General features: G+C 32.7%; 1 protein-coding gene and 2 long non-coding RNA genes across 3 annotated transcripts; 1 reads left to right on the top strand and 2 right to left on the bottom strand.

The window, feature by feature from the left end:
• Nucleotides 1-3819: 3819 nt before the first annotated feature.
• On the bottom strand, nucleotides 3820-5032 carry LOC130735393 (uncharacterized). The gene is made up of 6 exons (XR_009018431.1): nucleotides 4916-5032; nucleotides 4706-4797; nucleotides 4530-4612; nucleotides 4417-4441; nucleotides 4255-4326; nucleotides 3820-4111 (listed from the first exon to the last, which is right to left on the bottom strand). It is a non-coding gene; the product is annotated as an uncharacterized LOC130735393 (long non-coding RNA).
• Nucleotides 5033-6447: 1415 nt separating this feature from the next.
• On the bottom strand, nucleotides 6448-12488 carry LOC130735394 (uncharacterized). Its single transcript, XR_009018432.1, has 3 exons — nucleotides 12386-12488; nucleotides 6907-7492; nucleotides 6448-6738 (listed from the first exon to the last, which is right to left on the bottom strand). It is a non-coding gene; the product is annotated as an uncharacterized LOC130735394 (long non-coding RNA).
• A 2204-nt stretch (nucleotides 12489-14692) lies between these two features.
• Nucleotides 14693-17947, top strand: LOC130736463 (chlorophyll a-b binding protein P4, chloroplastic-like). Its single transcript, XM_057588293.1, has 3 exons — nucleotides 14693-15142; nucleotides 17741-17832; nucleotides 17887-17947. Exons 1-3 carry the CDS (start codon nucleotides 14693-14695, stop codon nucleotides 17945-17947), a joined length of 603 nt encoding a protein of 200 aa, XP_057444276.1.
• The last annotated feature ends 4959 nt before the right edge of the window (nucleotides 17948-22906 follow it).

A 22906-nucleotide genomic window follows, 5' to 3' on the forward strand; every position in this document is an offset into this window, starting at 1 on the left:
TTAAAATCTAATATATCTAATTAGAAAAATAAAAAACACAATTGCAAATTTTAAATAATTGACTTTTGGTTGGATAATTTTTTCACAAAGTTAATTCGTTAATGACTCCAACATAAATAACGTGTGGATCATGTTTATGAATTTAAAACCAAACAGAATGATTCTCTGTAAGGTTATTCGCTTTGATGAATTCTTTCTACCCCTTCTTCAAGGTGCACTCAGACTCTCTCCTTGAGTTCCAAAACAATTCAAAGTAAAATCTCATGTTTTTCTAATCTCGCAGAACCAATTGTAATGCTTTTGTATATCTTATTTTTTTGCTACATATGACTCGTACGGTCGTGTTCTATTTGTTGGGTTCTTTTTTTTGTCAAGCTTTGTTGGGCTCTTTAATATGTCTAATAGCTCTTATAATTTGAGCTAACACTCAAAGGATGAATTTCCCCCTATTGCTACACATACATTAATCCTAAATATGATTAAAAAGTCTATAAAAAGTTTAAAAATTATATTAAAACATTTTCTATTAGTTTCAACTTGAAGGTATTTTCATACTAAATGTTCCTCTTCGTATCAACCTTTTTTTATACCCAAATAAATTTTGACTATATATTTTTTTTTATCTCCGTGTGGCAAATTGTTCTCTCTCTCTCTCTCTCTCTCTCTCTCTCTCTCTCTCTCTCTCTCTCTCTCTCTCTCTCTCTCTCTCTCTCTCTCTCTCTCTCTCTCTCTCTCTCTCTCTCTCTCTCTCTCATACCCTAACAAATTTTGACTATATATTTTCTATCTCCGTGTGACAAATTGTTCTCTCTCTCACTCTTTGTATAAAGGATTTTTTATTCCAACAACTTGTTGATTTGGAAGCTGAATTAATCTATGTTGTGAGATTGTTATGTTGATTGGAAGCTTAAAAAACTTGAATTTAGCGACTGAATAATTTATTTTACTTTCTCATCAAAAAACCTAAACATAAAAAAACCTATATATGTTAATTTATTATAATTGTCGCCAAAATTTCATATATGTATATATATATATGCACTTTTAAGCTTATGAAAATATTTATAAAATTATAATTTTTTTTTCTTATTTTCAACTTGAAAATATTTTAATATAAATGTTCTTTCCCGTGGAATTTATATTTTCATAATCAAATTAAAATGATTTTGTATATCCACTCTTAATATCCCTGTGGGAGCCCTATACTCACAATCAAATTATAACGCTTATGTATATCTCCTCTTAAATTATTTAAAAAGTATGAGAAAAGTACTAAAATTATAACAAAACATTTTCGGTTAGTTTCAACTTGAAAGCATTTTCATGTAAAATGTTCCTCCCCGTATGAGGTTTTTAAAATGTAACTTAAACATAAATAAATATAACTGAAAATGTTCTTCCCTCTGACTTCCCAATTTTCACAATTAAATTATAATGCTTCTATATATATTCCATTAAAATCATTTAAAAAGTCTGAAAATAGCATATAGCATAAGCTTATGTAGAAAATTTTATCAAAAATGTCTGATAGATACCGTGGAAAATAGCACGACATATTTATCATATTTTTAATATTTTTACTTTTAAAAATATTTAATTATAACTCCATCATCTGAATTAGCAAACGAAGAGATATTTATTTATAAATTCTTGACAGCAATAATAATCATTAAAAGTTCTTTCAGATTTAGTCAACAGATTTTTTTTTAGCAAAGGTAAATTTAATCAATCATTACTTACTTTTGTAACAAAAAAAATCATTAGTTACTTCAGATTCTGAATTGATTTTGTTTTAAATAATGAAACTTTGTGATAATTGAGGGATCCAACTAAAATTCTACAACAATAACATTTTTTTGGGAGGGGGAGGGGGGCGAGACTCGGACTGCAAAAAAATCTATATTAAAAGACCTTTAGTCGGTGAAATTTTCGAAAATCTTGGGGGTTGATGGCCCCTGCCTGCCCCTCCGTAGATACGCCCCTGTAAATGAGGATATGCGGAAAAAGACGGAGAAGCCTTCATGTAATTTGGGAATTTCTCTCTCTCTCTCTCTCTCTCTCTCTCTCTCTCTCTCTCTCTCTCCCTCTCCCTCTCCCTCTCCCTCTCCCTCATGTATAAAGAATTAATCTATGTTGTGAGATTGTTATGCTGATTGGATGCTTAGAAAACTGGAATTTAGCGACTCAATAATTTATCTTACTTTCTCATCGAAAAACTTAAACATAAAAAAATATAAGTTATATATGTAATATGTTCATTTATTCCAATTGTTGTCAACATTTCATATTTTTATATATATACACACATTTAAAATTATGAAAAAATTAAAAAATTATATTGTTTTTTATTTTCAATTTGAAAATATTTTATTATAAATGTTCTTCCATGTGGAATCTATATTTTCACAATCAAATTAAAATGGTTTTGTATATCTACTCTTAAAATTATTGAAAAGTATGGAAAAGTACTAAAATTTTATTAAAACATTCTCTATTAGTTTCAATTTAAAGTATTTTCATGCAAAATGTTAATTATGTATGAGCTTTGTACTATATAATTAATAGATATAAACTAAATATGTTAATTATTCTCTAATCCCCCGTGGGAACCCTATATTCACAATCAAATTATAATTCTTCTGTATATCTAGTGTTAAATTAATTAAAAAGAGTGGGAAAAGTACAAAATTAAATTAAAACATATTTTCTATTAGTTCCAAATTGAAAGTATTTTGTTGTAAAATGTTTCTACCCGTATGAGCTTTTTAATATGTAAACCCTCTAATTATTTGCACCGGTAGGAGAGCTCAAGTGGTAGGAGCTGGATGACATATGAGTTGGGTAAGGGAGGTCCAAGGATCGATTCCTGGCGGATGCAATTTATGTTTCCGATGTAAAAAAAGAAAAACCCTGTAATTATACTCCTTTAATATAGCCGCTACAATTCCTATCAAGAAAAATTTCAAATTTAAATTTCTCTATTTAAAAAAATATGTAAACAATTAAGTAATATTCTTTTATCTTCAAATGACGTGTAATGGAGATAATTATACCATCTAATTATGCTCTTTTTTTGATCGAAAAAAAAATGGACTAAAATTAATTTCCGTTATGAAACTCAATTAAGTTTTTAAATTCTCGTATATATATATTTATTTATTTATTTATTTATATACACACACGTTTTATTCAAAAAAATATCCACATGTTCAAAAGACGTGTAAAAAAATTTAAGTTTAAGTTTTAAAAAAAATTAAGATCTCAATATGAACCTTTAAGATCTCAACACGCCTTTAATACGGGAATTGAATCATTTGAATTAAAAAATATATTTTTGATTTGTTATTGTGATTATTTTCTTAAAAAATATATAGCACATACATTCTGTCAATAATCCAAGTACATCAATTGTAGGTGAATACTTTTATTCTTATAGAATTAATTTTTTCTTTTATATTAGCAGTATCTCCAAAATAAATGATGCATCTCCTTAGAACATGTGGTAGGGACAGTATCCTCGTAAAATCAGTTTCAAGAGTTCTTATTTAATGTTTTTAAAGACTGACTAATTAGATATTTAAAATTAAGTTATATTTTAAAATACTATCAATTAATTTTTTATTTGAAAAATCCTATAAACCCCGACATTGCATTTTTATAATATCAAAAGCTTGGAAACGTCTACATGTATACTTTAAAAAAAATCATATGTAATCTACGTTTAATTTGCTATTTTTTTTTCAAAAGAAAAACTTTATTACTTCAGATGAATGTAATATAAATTTTAAGCAATATATAAAAATAAAAATCTAAATGGTGTTTTAGCGGAGAGACTTGTACTTATTGAGGATGTTTGTGAACTACAATGATTTATATGTGAACAAAAGTGGTTACAACGACCAGCTTATTAAACTGAAACTGTCCTCAGAATCCAAACAAAATTCAAATATCCAAAAGCAACCGCAAAAGATAAAGCATACAAAACCACTCGCAACACACATAATGCGTTTTAGTTTGAATTTGGCTCCACTTTAATGGTGGCCATCTTGAATTTTTTCTTCATATTAAATGCTTGCAATTCTCCATCTTCATCGATCTAGCAAAGTCAAGTCTGCGAAATCAAGGAAGTGAAACAAAATTAGAAAGCTAGAGAAGTGAAACACAATTAAACCACTCAGCAAAAAAGTAAATGCTACATGTGATGCAAAATCTCGAGTATAATCAAACATTGTTTGAAGAAAATCAGCAACCAACCTGGGAAAGAATTACAATTTGTTCCCCCTTAAACCTTGCCAACGAATAACGTGCCTTTGCCAATAAGTTTAGCTGACCAAGGGAAAGGAAAAAGAAAACTCAATCACAAATTGTTTTGTAACTTAGTGCTTTAAGGTTAATCCATACAAATTTAGAACTTACCCGCATATGGTCTTCACTTTCCTCCCTGCCAAAAGTTTCATAATTAATGAAATAAGTACGAATCCACAAACAGGAGTGAATATGACCATATATGGAGATTAAATAGAACATACTCAATCAATGGCTCTGAGAGGGATGTGAACACTAAATCGGCAATAATTAGGTAGGAAGGCTGACCTTCAATATGATAGGGAACCTAGAAGAAGAAAAGAAAAAATTGCAAAACATAGAGCATCAGAACAACAAAATCATGAAATTGATTGACACCAAATATTTTTTAACATCTCACATAGCAAATGAACTCGTGGATTTAAAACAGTTTTAGCTTTCATTAATATCCCAGCTCTGATGATACCAAGCGCCGCAACATCACCTGCAAATCTGTATTGGAAGCAATTTGGGAGTGGTCGAAATCAAGGTTATTGGAAGCAATTTATAGTAGAAAATAAAATTGTTTGAATAGTAAATTCAGAATTTAACATGGAACCTTCACTCATACCGATCAGAGGAATAGGAATTTGAAGAGTAGCAGCTATCCAAAATACTCTCATTGGGGATAGAAAAACGTTCATGTGTATTTGTGTTGGGTAAAACAAACCAATCAAGTGAGTTGTCAAATATTGAAAAGAGATAGTGGGTTTTAAATGACATTTTGAAAAGAGATATAATTTTTTTCAAATAAATATGTTAGTGGCATGTCATTGGTCAGTATAGGTAGCAATTATTTATTTTAATTATCAGATATCTAGAATTCAAAATGGATATAATGACATTTAATTTTTTTTTTTTGAAAACAATAATGACATCTAAAACTGATTGGTGAATGAAGGAGGTTGTTTTTGGTAACAGTGAAGGAGGTTGTTTATAAAAGGAAGATAATAGTGTTTTAAATGGTTTTTACAAAAAAAAATTCATTGGTCCATAAAGGGGTGGTGAGAGTCAAATTTGAATTAGTAATTAATGTAACTAATATTAGTAATTAAAAAAATCGAAAATAAAATAAATTAGGTGAGCTATTACATGCTTACCCTTAACTAAAATTACAATTATCAAGTGAGCCATTCCCAAGTTTCCAAAAGTAGAAATAAAATTTTCTTTTTTATTTATTTTAATCTTGGAAAATAGGTTGAAATGTACTTCATTCTTTGCCAAGTGTCAAAAGTTTCCTTCTTATAGTGCTTCTTTTATATTGTATTTAGATATGACATACTTTTAAGGAGTCATACCCATAAAAACGTACAAAAAGTTTATTAGGATAAAAATATTTCTTTTAATAGTCTGCCGAATTGCATGATCTCTACCTCCAACAGAAAACTTCTCATATTTTAAAAGCTCTATAATTCAAGATCATCTTCTCTTTCAATGGTAATAGCACCTAAAAGTTATTGAGTTATTTATAGGAGAATTCTATAAGAGGGGGTGGCAAAATTAACCAATCAAATATAATAGGTGAATTAATGCCTCTGGATTATGGAAATACAAAATTATCCAAAAAAAATTGAATACAAAAAATTAAATACGTTTTGGAATATAAAGAATTAATGCCTCTGGAATTTTTTTTCAAGGCAACTGTGCACATGAAACATTATAAAATGATAAGCTATTTATTTCTCCTTTTTTTAACTGGTCAGATTGAGAGGCAATATTTTTGTATTTGTTTTTCAACAATAGGAAATTAGAAGATAGGGAGGTAGTCAAGGGAATGGAAGTAAAAACAAAAAAGAATCAAAAAGGAATTTATGAGGTTTAAAAGAGCACTCACAATGCCTAAATATGATTGACTATTGATGAAGTGGTTTTAATTATTGATAAATACATGGTTGAAAATAATCAACTGAAAAAATATGATTGGCCAACAAAATATTAGTGGGATTCCAATTTGAATTAGTCATTAATAGTTGTTTTTTTAGTGCATAAAATAAATTAAAATTAAAATAAATTAGGTGAGCTATTACTTGCTTACCCTTAACTAAAATTACGTACAATTATCAAGTGAGTCACTTTCAAGTACAATACAAATAAGAACACAACTTCAGGCAAATAGGTAACGTGTCATGAGATAAAAATGACTTTCATTATTATTCATTCAAATAAAAAAAAACTTATCATATAAAAAAACTCATCACTCAATGAAAAAAGAAATAAAAAAGGCTCTTATTAAACATATGTTTATTCTTAATTTGAAGACTACTTCTAAATTATTTGTGAGATCATTTCCACTATTCTTCATCACTCTTATTTTGATCATTTGGGTTGTCCTTAGCAGCATTTGCAGGATTGACTTCATGGGCATTGTTATGTGCAGGGAGATTAGCAGACAATCTACATTGATAATCAAAAAGAAATTAGAAAAAGATCAGCAAGCTAAAATTAAGGAGAAGATATTATTCCAGATTAATAGCAGCAAGCTTAATATATGGAAAACAATAAACATCCTTAATTTACGAATAACAGATTGAATGATTGTTTCTATCTTGAGAATGAACTAACCTTAAAGATGATGGATTCAGTTTGTAAAACCACTGGGCACCGGCGATCATCTTTCATCCCGTCAACCTTCAACCTTCAACCTATTGAAACCCTTCTTTTTGTGACAATGTTTGGAAAAAGTCTAGCAGAAAAGTGTTAAAAAAATTGCTTCCTTTCAACTCTGGCATTATTAATCTGTAGAAAAGAAGCAAACTAAAGTTGGATCACTTAATGCACTACTCTTAATAATATTTTTCAGTTTAAAACTTCTAATACTACAGTATCACCTTGCTTTTTTCTTTATCACCCTGCCATCATTATGCTAAATGCAAAATTGAGAATGATCATCAAAACTAAAGAGATTACAGGAGTAGAACACAATAGTATCTTACTAACGTCTCAACTTCTATAGCCAAACGAATCAAGGAATTTCTCAGTAAATTGCAACTAATCAGATATAAGGATGAAAAGGAGTAACATAAATAAGAAAAATAAGAGAAATGCTACGATATACAACCAGAAGCAAGTAAAAACGCATGCAAACATTCAGGTTCATTATCATATATATGAATCCTCGTGGCCTCGCCCATGGTTGTTAAGCCTCACTCTGAAAAGAAGAAAAAAAAACAATCATGATAAGCATCACCATGTGAACAAAAAATCATGAGTAAAGGGTTGGGATAAGAATGGTGTGAAGATTGCCTTCAGATTTCGCAATCTATATATATAAGTAAAGCACACTTGAACTATTACATTAAATATATTAGTAAATATTATATGTATTATAATGCATTAAGTAATAACTAATTATTATCTTTGTAATAAGTATATTAAATAATAAGATTAAAAACTGAAAAACAAATTGTATTGTCAAAAGCTATTCAAGTACCCACATTAAATATTCACAAAAAGACCTATATTCAATAATAATAGTTATAATTTAAAAAAATAACTTGAGTTGACAAATATTAAGAATTAAAATTAATTAATTATAAATAAAATCGATTTAAAATTAATAAATATTGTTATTAACTAATTATTGATAGTTAAAATTATCATAGAGTAATTTTTCTATTTAACTACATATATGATGATGAATAAATTAAATATATTAAAAACTAAGTTAATTAAATTAGGAGATATATATTAAATATGTTATGCATGCCATGTTAGTTATAAAACATATTAGAATAATTTAATTAAATTTATTTGTCAAAATAGTTTAATTTTAAAATTTTGATTTAAAATATGTTTTCTAATAATATTTAATATGAGTTTATAACCTCCTATGAGGTTTATTATTGTTGCACTCATCTACAATAGACTAAAAATGTAGTATGCAATGAAGTATTTAATAAACTTCCTAAATGAAGTTATATTTGATATAGCTACAATATTTCTTCATTGATAAAAAATAACAATCATTCGTAAGCAACTTTCACTTTTGCACATTATTATGGAACACGAGTTTAAAAATCTTTTTAACTAAGTTCTTATAATTTATTTGTGTTAACCACATATATCCTCTACTGAGGGAATCATGTTCTACTTAAGTGTAGTGAAAGTTAAAGGTCTATCATAAAGTGCATTCCTTAAGGAGAGAATCTCAGGAATTCAAAGAGTTGATTTTAACCATTATAATAGACATTCATTAGGTTGAATGACTTGTGTTTTTAAATTGTCTTATGAGGACTAAATTCTAAGTCTTTTTACTTTTAGAGATGATTTTACACAAACACGGACTAAATTATTCCGCTCTAATTATATATTTTCATCATTTTACTTAATAATGAGATTGCATTACTATTTAAACATATAATCACGAAATAAATTGAAAATAATTTTTATTAAAGAAACATAAAATATTAAATATGTGCTTTAATATACTAAAAAAATTAACCCAAGAGGGGTATCTCAGTTAGCAACGCAAGCTGAGCGTTTGTAAAGAGCTCTCGGGTTCGATCCCCACACAATACACTCTAGGGAAGGATGAAGAGCCTTAATTGTGACTAAATCTCGAATCTGTCGGTATATCCAAAGGGTGACCAGTACAATAAATTTTTTATTGAGCTTCATTAATTTTTTTTAGAAAGGAGAAAATATATTAGCATATTAGCAAAAGCTTGAGAGCTACACTTAAGTAGAGATTACAAACAACCTGGATGCATCAGCACCAAAAAACTTCATTAATGTAATTACATTACATATGTTTATCATATTCTTAATTATTTACTTTTAATAATTTTTCATATTACATGAATTATTTTTACAAATAATAGATACATAACTTAAAAATAAACCCGTGCAACGCACGGGTTTAATTTCTAGTTATATAGTAGAATTGGGATGGAAGTAAGATGCTAGATGAGCTTGAGAATATCAAAAGTGGGTATTTATTATGCTTTGTCTTTCCAATGATGAATACATTCAATTTTTTAGTCTATTACTTTTAAACGTGCCACATAAATTCAAGTTGAAAGATACATTGAATTTCATTGGCTAGTTTAATTTCATTTGAATCTGATACATTGAATTAAGTAGAAAATGGAACTTTTTTTTAAACATTCAAATAGGAATTAATCACATTTAAATTTGGTTGGGCATCATTGAGGTGGTTTTTTTTTAGTCAAAATAATAGTTTAAATTGTTTTTCAGAAAAAATTTGATTGGTCAATAGATGGGTAGTGGGAATCAAATTTTAGGTAGTCATTAATAGGAGCCATTAAACTGATTAAAATAATTCAAAATATAAATAAATAAGATGGGTTATTACCTGGCTACCCTCAACTTAATTCCAATTATCAAAAGTACCACTTTGAAGTTTCCATAAGTAGAAATAAGTTTTTCTTTTTGATTTATTTAATTCTTGAGAAAATAGGTGAAAGGTGCCCCAATGCTTGGCATGTGTCAAAAGTTTCCTTCTTATAGGTTCTCTTTTATATTATGTTTAGATGTATCGTGTTGGGCGTGTTGGCTCTGGTGTGGGAGGGTGCAACTTGGTTCCATTTCACTTGATAATTGAGTCTACTGGGTTGGTCTGTTCTTGCTGGGTGGTGTGTTTTTGGCAAATAGAAGATTGCTTTGGCTTAACTATGCTGATCAGTATTAGATGGGTGGGATCACTTGTTGGTATATCTTTGGCTTTAGAAAATTTATGCTCTTTTTCCTTGCTTGGTTTTTATCCTAAGGGGTTTTTCCTAATAAGGTTTTAATGAGACATTTTTTCTATTAGCCTAGCCTTCAAGTGGATTGTATGCTTGAGTTGTATTTTTGCTTTTCTTGTCAATTTCTCACTTTTTTTTATTTTTATATTGGATTAAAGTACCCCTTATATTTCATTTCAATATATCTATCGCTCATAAAAAAAAGCGAAGGTGCATCTTGGAATTATTGAGTTCCAAGACTAGTCACTTATTAAAACATGTAGACAGAAAATATCTATAACAGTCTGTTTCTCCTTGTTTTTCAATTTTTCTTTATGATTGGACCCATGCCTGTTTTCGTAGTTGTTGAAGTGATCCCACTTGCAATGAATGCTACCATTTAAATCATGTAAGATTCAAAAAAAAGAAAGGCATGCCACCAGGCCCAGCACCATTTACTCTTCGTTATCGAATAATGTTGATGAAGTTAAAGAAATTTTTATTCAACTTTCAATTTACATCCACTTATTATCAATTATTAATTAGCAATTGTTAAACTTTTCAATTTCTAATATTTTAAATTAAATATTAATAATAGCCGATAGTAAATTTAATACTTCTTTCTAATTGTAAAAATTTCTAATTTTTTATATATTAAATTAAAATAAAGTAATAATTATTCATCATTGAGGAATTTAAAAAAAAAAATCATTACTATTTTTTACACCACCTACTAATATGTAAAAGTTACTTTGAACCTTTATATTAACATTTTCCTTAATGTTAAATTAATTAAAATAAAATATTAAAAATAAATAAAATTTCCTAAATCATAATGTATAACTCAATTGAAACTTTGTTATAAATACACCAAAATACGAAGAAAAAATATCATTTGTATTATATACATTAAACTAAACTAAAAACTGATCATTTAAATTTTCAAATAAATTAATTATTCAACTACCAACTAATTTTTATGTTTGTTGTTGTAAGGCAGAATAGAACATGGCAAAAGACTCATGAAACATGACTCTTTAGTTCTCTAAAAGAGTGTGAATAAAAAATGAAACAAGACACACTAATAAACAAAAACTACACTTTTCTTTCCGGTAGGGAGGTTAATACGAGTTAGTGTAATGATTTAATAAAATATTTAATTAGATAAAAAAAATTTAAAAATATATATATTAGTCATAGACTCATAGTCATTTATTTTTTAATTTAATTATTATAACAAATTAATTAAATACATTAAGCAATAAAATCTTCCTACCTTTGTATTGAAATAAAGGAAGCAATAGCAAATGTCTTTGTAATTAATATATTAAATAGTTTGTCAAAAGTAATTCAACTACCTAAATTGAATAATAATATTCATAAACTTACAAATCGACTTAAATTTTTCATTAGGGAAAAATAAAAAAAATTAAACTTGATTAATGAAAAAATAATATTATCAATAAATAATTTAGATAAAATATTTTAAATTTTAAAATGACGTTATAAGGTATTTACTATTAACTATAACGTAACGTTAAAAAAAAAACTATAACGTATGTGTGTTCTATTTGAAGAAACAATCTCAAGATATTTTTATGATCTTATAATATATTAGTAAAAACAATTTTGAGCAAGCTTAATAGAGAAAAAAAAGTCATGACTAAAGTTAAATAAATATAAATTTATGACATAATACTTAATTTATTTAATTTATATCTTATTATAGTTAAAAAAGATGAAATTATTTTATTTTTCTCGAATTTAACATGTGTCAATCTGTTTGGGAAATTGTGATTGTCCTTCCAAAAAATAACTTTCAACGTAAAAAGTACAAAAAATGGCAAACCAACTTTTTTTATGGCATTAAAAACTTATTGCTTAATCATTTTTTCAAATGGATTGTATTACTTTTCGCATTATTAAATAAATAAATAATTAAATTTATAAAATGATCTAATGTTGATTATTAAATATTAATTATTAAATACGCGTAATATTAATTATTTACAAAGAGAACTTCAATACTTTTTATTGAATTTGTTTTTGAAATTATTGAAATGTTGAACACAATTATTATTTTATTTTAAAATAAAAACTATTTTAATATTTATGTAATAATTTAAACTATAATCATTATTATATAATGTTAAAAAATGTAGGAAATAAACCCATCCAACGCACGGGTATTTCAATACTTTTTTTTTTTATATATATCAACCAGAGACCCTAATCCCTCACGGGACAAGGGTCTGATACCAGAATCGGAAGCATATTAAATTTGACATAAGATAAATTATATGTGTATTTTGAAATGAATAGGCAGGAAAAGCGAATGACAAGAATAAAATACTTACAATAATAGAGTTTTTATTGAGAACTTCAAAACATGGATTACAATGCGAAAGAGATAGTACACAGATTGAGAAAGAGAAGGAGATGGGGTTTTTTCCGGATGCCTTCCCCGAATGGGTAAGCTTCCTTTTATACACCCTTTGAACACTACTGTATCTTGGGTTATGCTAACTCGGGTTACTTTTTGAAATAACTCAAGTTTTCTTTTTGAAAATTATTGCTGACTATTTTGGCTTCTTCTTCTTTTGGGTTGATGACTGATAGAACTTGTCTGCCACGCCTATCACTTTTGTCATTTTGCCATGATTTGCTTTGATCTTGATCCAAATGTCTTGTCTTTTGCAATTATGTCTTCCACTTAATAGAAAGAGTGGAAGCCCATATTGAAACAATCATCTCCATTTTCTTGAAGATAATTATTGTCTTGAATATTGGAGGAAGCTTCGTCTTCTAGTGAATCAGATTTTTGACTTCCCGAAACTAGCTCCAATCAAGATCTGAATTCTTCTTGAGAGGTGGCTGAGGCTAGTTCAGCCATGATCTTTGACTTTTCTTGTAAGAATAAGGCCTCTTGGTTGATTAGAGGCGTAGATGGTGTGCCAATTAACTGGGCTTGGCTCTTCTGGGTAAGAACATAATTTTTTGCTCATTCATCAATTTTGGCCTTCTGAATTAACTTGATGTCGAACTTAGCCCACCATTTAATTCGGATAGCCTTTTGAAGTTGATAGAGATCAGTTTCATTATAAAGTTGAACTGAACACCAATCCCAGGTTATTATCCAGGAGATGGCCTGTGAAGCAGTGAAATATAAAAGCCTTTCTTCTAGATGAAAATGGGTCTTTTGAACAAAGTGTTTGAATAAAGGTTGGACTTCTTCAGGGAAGATGCTAAAATCTAGTCGTACCTGATGAAACCATAATTTGAACCATTGTGGGAATCTCAAAGAAATTCCCTTTTTGAACCATACAAACCATGAATGTTGGAATGGTCGGAGATATAGAAAGTAGTACCATGCATCCATGTGATCAAAATAATTGTATTCTGATGGAGTAAATACTCTTGAGAACTGCTTTGATTGGAACAGAGGTTGGTTCCAGTCTTGCATGTTGAGAACTTTGAGGATCTTTACCTTTGAGTAAATAATTTCTCCATTTTTGTCTTTATTATGGGTAACTTCTATTGAGTCAGTGTCCACCAAGATAAACTCGTAAAAGAGTCTTCCTTTTGAAGGGTGCTCGGGCATGTAATGAAAGTTTGGAGGAAATACTTGTTTAGCAATTTCACTTGGGTGACAGTCAAACCAAGCCTTTTCGATCATGATTGACGGAAGGCGTTCTGGTTTTTCTTGATACTCATATTGTTCTGTCTTGCCTGAATTTTTTGAGGAAATTGTGTTATGATAGTCTAGTATGGAATACTTATTGGATATTGGGACTAATGGGCTTTTTGATTTTGAGGCAGTTTGTACTATCTGAGAGGCAGTGGGCCTCTGAGAAGATTTTATTGGTGTAGTGACCAGGTTTGCCACACTTCCAACAAACATTTTTCTTATTATTATTAGAGTTTTTAGTAGGCTTCTTACTAGAGCCTTTGTTGGTTTGTTCTGATTTTTGATAGTTTTGAAAATTAGATCTTCTTCTAAAAGGTCTCTTATTTGTTGAGGAATCTTTTTGAACTTTTCTCTTAGCAACTCTTTTTTGATATGGTGTAGAAAAAAAAAATTAATAAGCTTAAACTAGATGACAACATCAAACAAGGTTTATTAAGTGTTTTAATTTCATCTTGAAGATCTTTTATTGAGGCAATCTCACTTGGTTTTTTAAATTTTTTATAGATCTCATTCATGCTATTCTGAAACTACTTCCTTATCTTGAACAGTTTTTCAGATTGAGCTTATTTTTCCTAATGGATTACACGAGTAGGACACAAGCTTTCATGTCATAACAGGATACAAACTCTTAATTAGTTGCCACTCAGTGTTTGGACAATGGTGTTGTGCCATGGATCAGAGAGGTGCTGCAAGAGGTTATCAAATGGCCCTTTCCCTGTCACGTTGTGTTGAACAATAAATCCCAAGAATGCCAACATTGCCAATCTCCCATTGGCAAGTTCCTTTTCTTTGGCCTCTTCAGTTGGTGCAAAGTTCAAGGGGTTGAAAATGCCACCAGGGTAGCCAACTTCATTTGGGGGCAAGCTGTATTGCTTGAAGATGGGGTCTTGGTTGACACTGCCAGGGTTCTTAATGTCCTACCATCTTCTACTGCCACAACCACCATCACCACCACCGCCACTAGCAGCAGCTGAACATGGCCACCGTGACTACACAAGCTTCCGCCGCTGTTTTCCGGCCATGTGCTTCTAAGTCGAGGTTTCTTACCGGCTCTTCTGGTAAACTGAACAGGGAAGTGGCTTTTAGGCCAATGGGGTGTCCTCCTTCTACTTCTTTCAAGGTAGAAGCTAAGAAAGGAGAGTGGTTACCTGGCTTGGCCTCCCCAAATTACCTCAATGGCAGTCTTCCTGGTGACAATGGGTTTGATCCTCTGGCACTAGCTAAAGACCCAGAGAACTTGAAGTGGTTTGTTCAAGCAGAGCTTGTGAACGGACGATGGGCCATGTTGGGTGTTGCAGGGATGTTGCTTCCTGAGGTACTCACCAACATTGGACTCATCAATGTCCCCAAATGGTATGATGCTGGGAAAGCAGAGTACTTTGCTTCATCCTCAACCCTCTTTGTGATTGAGTATATATATATATATGTAAAGGAGACTTGAGGTTTTGCATGTATTAAATGCATCAAAACCATAAAGCTCCAATACATTTATATTAAATACATTAAAAATAACAAAATATATTAAATATATTAAAAACTGAAAAATATTATTTAATAAAAAAACTATTCAACTACTTATATTAAAGGCTTAATTGCACTTTTGGTCCCCCAACTTTGGCCTTCCTGCGAAAATCGTCCCTAAACTTTAAAAATAACAAAAAACGTCCCTAACGTTTACATCCGGTTGCAAAATTGGTTTTCCGTCCAATTCCATCAAAAAACTAACGGAATATTCCTCAAAAGATTAATTAAAAAATTAAAATATCCCTCCTAGAAGAAAAAAAAAAACTTCAACTCCCAGACATCTTACCAAAAAAAGACATCTTCATCTTCTCCAATTTTAACTAGAAAGTCAATATTTTTCAAAGACTCAGATTGTTGATGGAACCCAAAACATTGAAATTTTAGCAAACAGCCATAACCCAGATCCATTAAGGAGGAAGAGGAAGCAACACCCTCAACCCCAGAAAATGAATATGCAAATGCTCCCTCTCCTCCTTTTCCAAGCCCAGATCGCGAACAAGAACCCACTTGCTTCCAGATCGCGAACCGAAATCCTTCGATCTGTTGCAAACTAGAACGGGAATCAAGAGATCTTTTTGTTCGGAACTTGCTTCCCACCAGAAATCAAAAACCCAACCCATTTCCATCTCAACTTCAACATTGATTGTTTTCGAAAGTTGCGATCTTTACCATGGTCTGCACGCGAGATTCGGGGAGAAGAAGAGAAAGTAGCACCGGAACCAAAGGGTATGAATTAGTAAAAATAAGAGGAGTATAACCTCTTGCCAGACGAAGAGAAATTTGAGAATTTGGAAATTTTTATTTGCTTGTGTGGCTATTTTCTTTATTTTGATAATCTCTTCCTTCTGTGTTGTGATAATCTCATGAGTTGATGTAATATTGGAACTATATTGCGAATAGCGTGGTTAATAGGAAGAAAATCAAATCTGTTAAGGTGTGTTTTGTGTGATTGTGAATGAGATTTTGGTTTGTGATGTTTCAAAAAGGAGATAAAGATAAATGTTATTGTCTATGGGTTTTTGATTAAAAAAAAAGATGATGAAGATGATGAAGGGAGAGTCAGGTTCTGTTGTGTTTTGGGTTTAATCTGAAATTTTTCTAGGTTTGAAATGGGTAAATTGTGTAAAGGGAAATGCAAATTTGGAGAAACTGGTTCTAGTGTTTGTTATCATCTTCAATTGATGGTTGATTTGAGATCTGAAATTGATGTTAGGGTGGGGTTGATGATTTTTTGGTTTGCTTCTGGGTTTTCTAGAGAAGAATATGAAGATGATGATGAAGGTTCTTTGAAGAAGATGAACATTCATCAATTTCTAGGTTTTTGTTTTATTTTCTTATTTTTTATTAATTTTTATCCTAGAATTCGTTAAATATTGGATGGAATTGGACGGAAAACCAATTTTGCAACCGGGTGTAAACGTTAGGGACGTTTTTTGCTAATTTTAAAGTTTAGGGATGATTTTCGCAAGAAGGCTAAAGTTGGGGGACCAAAAGTGCAATTAAGCCTATATTAAATAATAACATTCATAAACTTAAAATTGACTTGAGCTTTGCATTTCACAAATATTAAAAATTAAAATTAATAATAAAATAATACTTACTAATAAATAATTTAGATAAAATAGTTTTAAAATTAAAAAAATTATATCTATCTATCTATATATATATATATATATATATATGTAAAGCACACTTGACTTTAACATTAAATACATAAGGAAAATGATAATCTACACACTACAAAAAAATGTATTTTTAGTGGCATTGATATTGTTAAATTGTGACATTTAATAAATGTCACAAGTGATATTACCGGCATTCACCTTAAGTGCCCCTATTCCCAGTGCCACAACTGCCTTTGTGGCATTTTTTGCTTAAATGCCGGTTTTGTATGCCACAATTTGCTTCAGGCATTTTTTAAATGCCACAAATGCATCTACCATTGAATTAGGCTTAAATTTTACTGGCACTTTGTAAATGCCACGAATGCATCAATCATTACAGGTTTTGAAACATCACCAAATTAGCTATACCAAGTGAATATTTCATATTTTTCTTATTCGTAAATATATTTAAATTAAATCTTAAAATCTCTAATATGTTTTTTTTTAAAGAGAAATCTCTAATTTGTTGGTGATTAGTTAATCCCTAATCACCAAAGTAAGCAGAAGAATAAGATAAAAGGAACATATGAATATTAATGAGCATGAGCAAGATTATGTTATACATAATTGCAAGACCACTCTTCAAAGGTGGTTCTGTCACTCATAAGAAAAAAAAAATTACAATTTACTGCTTTTCCATGTCTCAAATATGAAACATCTTTACTAAGTATGCATCAAGATTTCATATGCTAGCACACTAGCAAATGGGCATGAAGCCATGAACATGGTAAGAAATGTATATATTTGTTCCAGCCTCCAAAGTTGTAAACTACCAACACTAGCTGGAGTAAGAGTCATTGCAACATGAGACTTAGATGAATGTACATCCTACACAGATTAAAACACCAAAGTACATAAATCAGTTACAGGAAGATATATGTAAACTGTTAGGAAGCTATTTCCCTAACAGTGGAATGCAAGTGAACAGGTATGAAAGGAACTGTAAATTGATTGCTTATGATTAATGGTGGCAATTACACAGAAGAGGAATGGGTACCAATTCTGACAAGAGCTATGCTCCTAATAGGAAGCTCAAAGTGTAAGGCCCGAGTTTTTAAGTTCATGCTAAGTGAATAAACTTCTTATTCACGATTAGGGTTGATGTAATGTAAAGGGAAACCTGAACGAAAGTTTATTAAATGAAATATATTTATGAAGGAGAAAGTTCAGGAAAAGTTCAAGGATTGCATTATGATCGATAAAAGTTATAGCACGAACGTTTTACGCTTAAACCTAGGTCAGAAACCCTAGTATATAGCTAATTTTCACTTTTAGGCACGATGGCAGTTAATTCCAAAAATCTTCAGAGAAATGTTAGAACTTCTCTTTTTCCATATATCACAATCGTTTCGAGGCGAAACTCTAGGATCTACGAACGTCCGATTCCAATCATCGGAAGTTTGCCGAAACCGAATCCCTGGTATTTCAAAACCCTAGAATCACCCGACTATGGGGACTTTATCTATTCAGAGCTTCAAATGAATATTCTACACGCGTACACCCATTTCTCTTGATGATTTCAATCTTTCTTCCGAAGGAAGTTTTCTATTCCGACATTCGATGCAAAAAGCAACTTATCGGGTAAAATAGTTTTATACCGACTCTGCATTAGTTGCCAAAAATACAAGGAGACCTCTTTATAGTTTTGGAATTCTTTTGCCAAAACATATCTATTAATTCACGGAGAATGACGCCGGAAAAATCAGATTCGCGAAACTTTCATTTTCCCGCGAATTTCCAACCTTTATATATAGCAAAGAAAGGAAGAAAAACTCAAATTTTCCTCCATTTTCTCTCTCAAAGCCGCGAGTTCACCAAGGAAGAAGGAGAAGAAGATTTTGTTCAATCCTTGCTTGATCGTTGATTAATCAGTTGCTGCTTCAAGGTTTCGAGGTATAGTCGCTAATCCTTACCTCTGATCGCTTTTTCCATAGCTTTTCTGTAGAGTTTTCTGAGTGGATAGTTTATGGGTTTTTGCAAAACTATCCTGAATCTTTCATTTCTGATTCTAAACCTCTTCTATATGTGCCCAAGATCACTTCTGCCGGATTAGATTTTCCGTTATGTCGCCGGAATTCCGCCGGAATCAATTTTAGCCTTAAATACCCATTTTTGGAGTTTTTGAGGTAAAGCTTCAACCTTTAGGCTGAAAACTATCGCCTTAGCTTAGTGCTAGTAGGATTAGTTGTCATAAACGTCGTTGGTGACGTCCCTGCAAAATTTTATTTTTTGGGATTTCAGTTTTGAAAATCCTAAGTTAAAAATCATGACCAAAATACCCCTGCGACAGTTTTTGATCCGATAATTTTTCCGAGTTCAGAATACCCTTAGTTACGGCTTATGAAAGCATAGGAACCAAGTTTGATCGAAGAAAAATCGAGCCCCACAATTACCAAAAGTGGCCGAGCCCTATAGGGGAGGAGGAGGAAAATTTCCTTTTCCGAAAACTTGTCTTTCGCGCTAGATTATCGTACCTTAGAGTATAGATTACTTCGAGTAACCTTAGTAAGTATCGATAGCTTAGTTTTCGATAGATTCTTATAGTATTCTGTGATTTTGTTGTAAAGGTGCTTTTGAGGATTTCTCTGAGGAACAACACTTTGAGTGCGAGGAAGCACTAGTTGATCATTCTGGAGAACTTTCAGGTGAGGGCTTCTCACTGAATCTCTAGTTAATGCTTAGGGTCGACGTTTCGACATTGTTTACTGTTTATGCACTGGAATTGTGTGTGATTGGAAAATGTTTTCTGAGGCTTCGGCTGACAATGTAGATGATTCATCTACTGAATGTTTTTGAGATTGACTTACATGCTATGTGCTATGTGGGTAATCTAGGATGTGTGGTGCATGCTTTATATGCTAAGTGCTAAGTGTTAATGTTGAGATTTCTTGATATATGACATGTTGTTGATTGTGATGATTTAAATATGCTTTACACTGGAAATCTGAGATTCTGAATGGTGAGAATAGCGGGCAGGTCATGCCGATTTTATTTTGAGAGTTTTGAGAAAGTTTGATAGGACGAATGAGATTCGGGCCTTGTATAGGGTTTATGGATCGAGACATTCTCTGGAGTCATTTGGGGATTCGAAGATCCCGAGAACTTATAGGATTCGCGATAAGACTAAAGGGACAATTATTTTGTAAAGAAAACTCATAAGACATTAAACAACCTCTAAATCTTTAAGTAATGGTATAAATCTCGAAAGGAGGCTTTGGATGCAAATCATAGTTTTGGAAAACGAGAAGTGTCGTCGGATCCAAGTGTTGAGTCTGTTGTTGATGTGCTGTTGGAGCAGCGTTTGTTGTTGTGCTGTTGGAGCAGCGTTGGTTGTTGTGCTGTTGGAGCAGCGATGTTGTTGGGCTATCCTGGGGATAAGTCCGGGAAACCGTTAGTTTCCGAGAGTATGATACTCTGTGCTCGCTGAGCAGTTGTGACCATCGGATTGAGATGAGTCGGATGATTTGGAGATCATCGTGGGTTATGTGTTGGCGTGAAGTGTGTCTTTTGTCGCAGAATCGACTTTACCTTAGGGTAAGCTTTTAGAAACTTTAATTTACCTAGAACACGTGGCGACGTGTCGAGTGAGATCGGAGACGTTGGTTGACTAATCATCCTGCATTCATGCAACATTAATGGGGTATTAACACAGGACGTACTCTGGACCTCGTCGGATTCCAAAATGGTCATAAGACCCGGATTTCCGTGAAAGAGCGTCTGTAAACGTCTCTTGTAGCAGACCGAAATGGCAGACCTACGGGTTACGGCTGATCTGACTACCGCTGTCGTTGGAGTAAGAGGTACGCGGGCCGAAATGGTCCCACCGTGGCTGGTGCTAGGGCTGATCCGTTGATGTCCATCCGTTCCGGATTGCATATTGGTTGACTGGGTTAACCTGCATACATATCATGCAACATGCATACTAACTTAGTTGTTGAGTGTGATTGGTAATTGTTAAACCTATTTGGAACATGCTAATTGCTATTATTGCGTTTATGTTATTGTGGAACATGCAACCCTAGGAATGACATCTCTAGCTATAAGCCTAAGTGGCTATCTATTACTTATACCTATTGGGTTTATTATCTACATAGTTCTTTAGAGTTGACCCTCGCGTCTTCTGTGTGTGTTTTGGCGGACAATGCCTTTTGTCAGATGAATATTGCGGATTGGTTCACCATGGTCCACCCTTCGGGGGGGATTAGGTATGAGATGATCGATCAGGACGACCCCGGGTCGTGGGTGGTTGACCCCGCGAGCCATCGAGCGACGTATTCGGGGCGCATCATGGAGGACCACGTGGACAGTGGAGGACTCTTGAGGTCAGGAGTGTTGAGGCGATGCTCTATCAGCTTCAACTTGCCACCGGGCGTTCACTGCGGACCAGGATTCGGAGGAGCACCGCCGCCACCGTCATCTTCAGAGGAGGAGGATCCCTCAGAGGAGATTCCAGTGGGAGTGCCCTCGGCAGGGTCTAGTGCACCCTCTGTTGCGATCATTGATGATCAGGGTTCGGGCCCTAAGCCCGTGAGTCCAGCATCGGAGCGCACTGCGGTAGCGAGGGGAGGACGGATAGGGTTAGTAGACTTGGTTGTTCTGGATTCTGATTCAGACGACGATCATGCTAGCACATAGTTTTGAGTGTTGGTATGAGCTCCTCGAGTTAGGATTAGTGTAGGAGTAGAGTTTTAGCTCTGACAGTCTTGCTTCATTTGTTACTTAGGGGACAGGGTAGATCCGCCTATAGCTTTTTGTGTGGTTTCCTTACGGGAATCACAGAGAGTTGGTTGGACTTAGGAAGTCTTATTTTCAGGCCATTGGGTCAGCTGATTCTCAGTTTTGAGGGATAGTGTTGCGGGCACTTCACCTTTTCATTTGGTTTGTATATATTGCCTACGGGCGTTGCACTTTTCTTTCCGTCACTGGAGGTTACTCGTGACGAGGTTGCTACTACAGCGGGGGCTGTTTATATATTGTATATTAGTTCTGATTTTTGTTATTGATGGGTTTTATTTAATTCCGTCTTGTCTTAGTTATTATTATAAAAAAAAATATTCACGTTTTTCCGCATTAAGTTTATTTTGGTTACTAAAGTGACGCCACCGAAATCGAGGTGTTACATTGTGGTATCAGAGCACGGTCGAGTCTTTCGGGAGTTGTTGGGGAATAGGTCTTCTGTGCTAGGTTGTGTGACTCTGCAAAGAGTGAAAATTGATTGTCTGCAAGCGATTTTTCGTTCAAAGATTGATTGAAGTTATTGCTTACTCATATTGTATAGTGATGCTAGATGCTATCTTATGATAAGTACTGACTGTTTGCTTCCTTTAACAGAATATGGTGAATAATAACCAGCTAGCTGAGATGATGGCCACTATGGCCCAAGCGGTAACAGCGCAGGCCCAAGCGGTAACAGCGCAGGCAAACGAAAATGCCATGAGGCGTGCTACTGAAGAAGCACGTGAACAGCATCACCGCCAGAGGGAAGTCACTCTGGACCAGAACAAAGGCCTCAATGACTTCAGGAGGCAAAACCCACCAAAGTTCTCTGGTGGTACTGATCCAGACGCAGCGGATCTCTGGATCCAGGAAATCGAGAAGATTTTCGGTGTTCTGCAGACTGTTGAGGGTGCCAAGGTGGGCATGGCGACTTATCTTCTGCTAGGAGATGCTGAATACTGGTGGAAGGGCACCAGGGGAATCATGGAAGCCAACCATGAAGAGATCAACTGGAACTCGTTCCGGACCGCGTTCTTGGAAAAGTATTTTCCGACAAGTGCCCGGGATGAGAGGGAGGCGCAGTTTTTGACACTCCTTCAGGGAGGTATGTCTGTACCGGAATTTGCTTCGAAGCTGGAGTCTTTGGCAAAGCATTTCCAATTCTTTAATGATCATGTTGACGAGCGCTACATGTGCAAGCGCTTCGTGAATGGACTGAGACCCGATATTGAGGACTCAGTGAGGCCACTGGGAATCATGCGATTCCAATTATTGGTGGAGAAAGC

The sequence above is a fragment of the Lotus japonicus genome, chromosome 2 (genome assembly GCF_012489685.1).
Source record: "Lotus japonicus ecotype B-129 chromosome 2, LjGifu_v1.2".
In the NCBI taxonomy this organism is placed as follows: Eukaryota; Viridiplantae; Streptophyta; class Magnoliopsida; order Fabales; family Fabaceae; genus Lotus; species Lotus japonicus.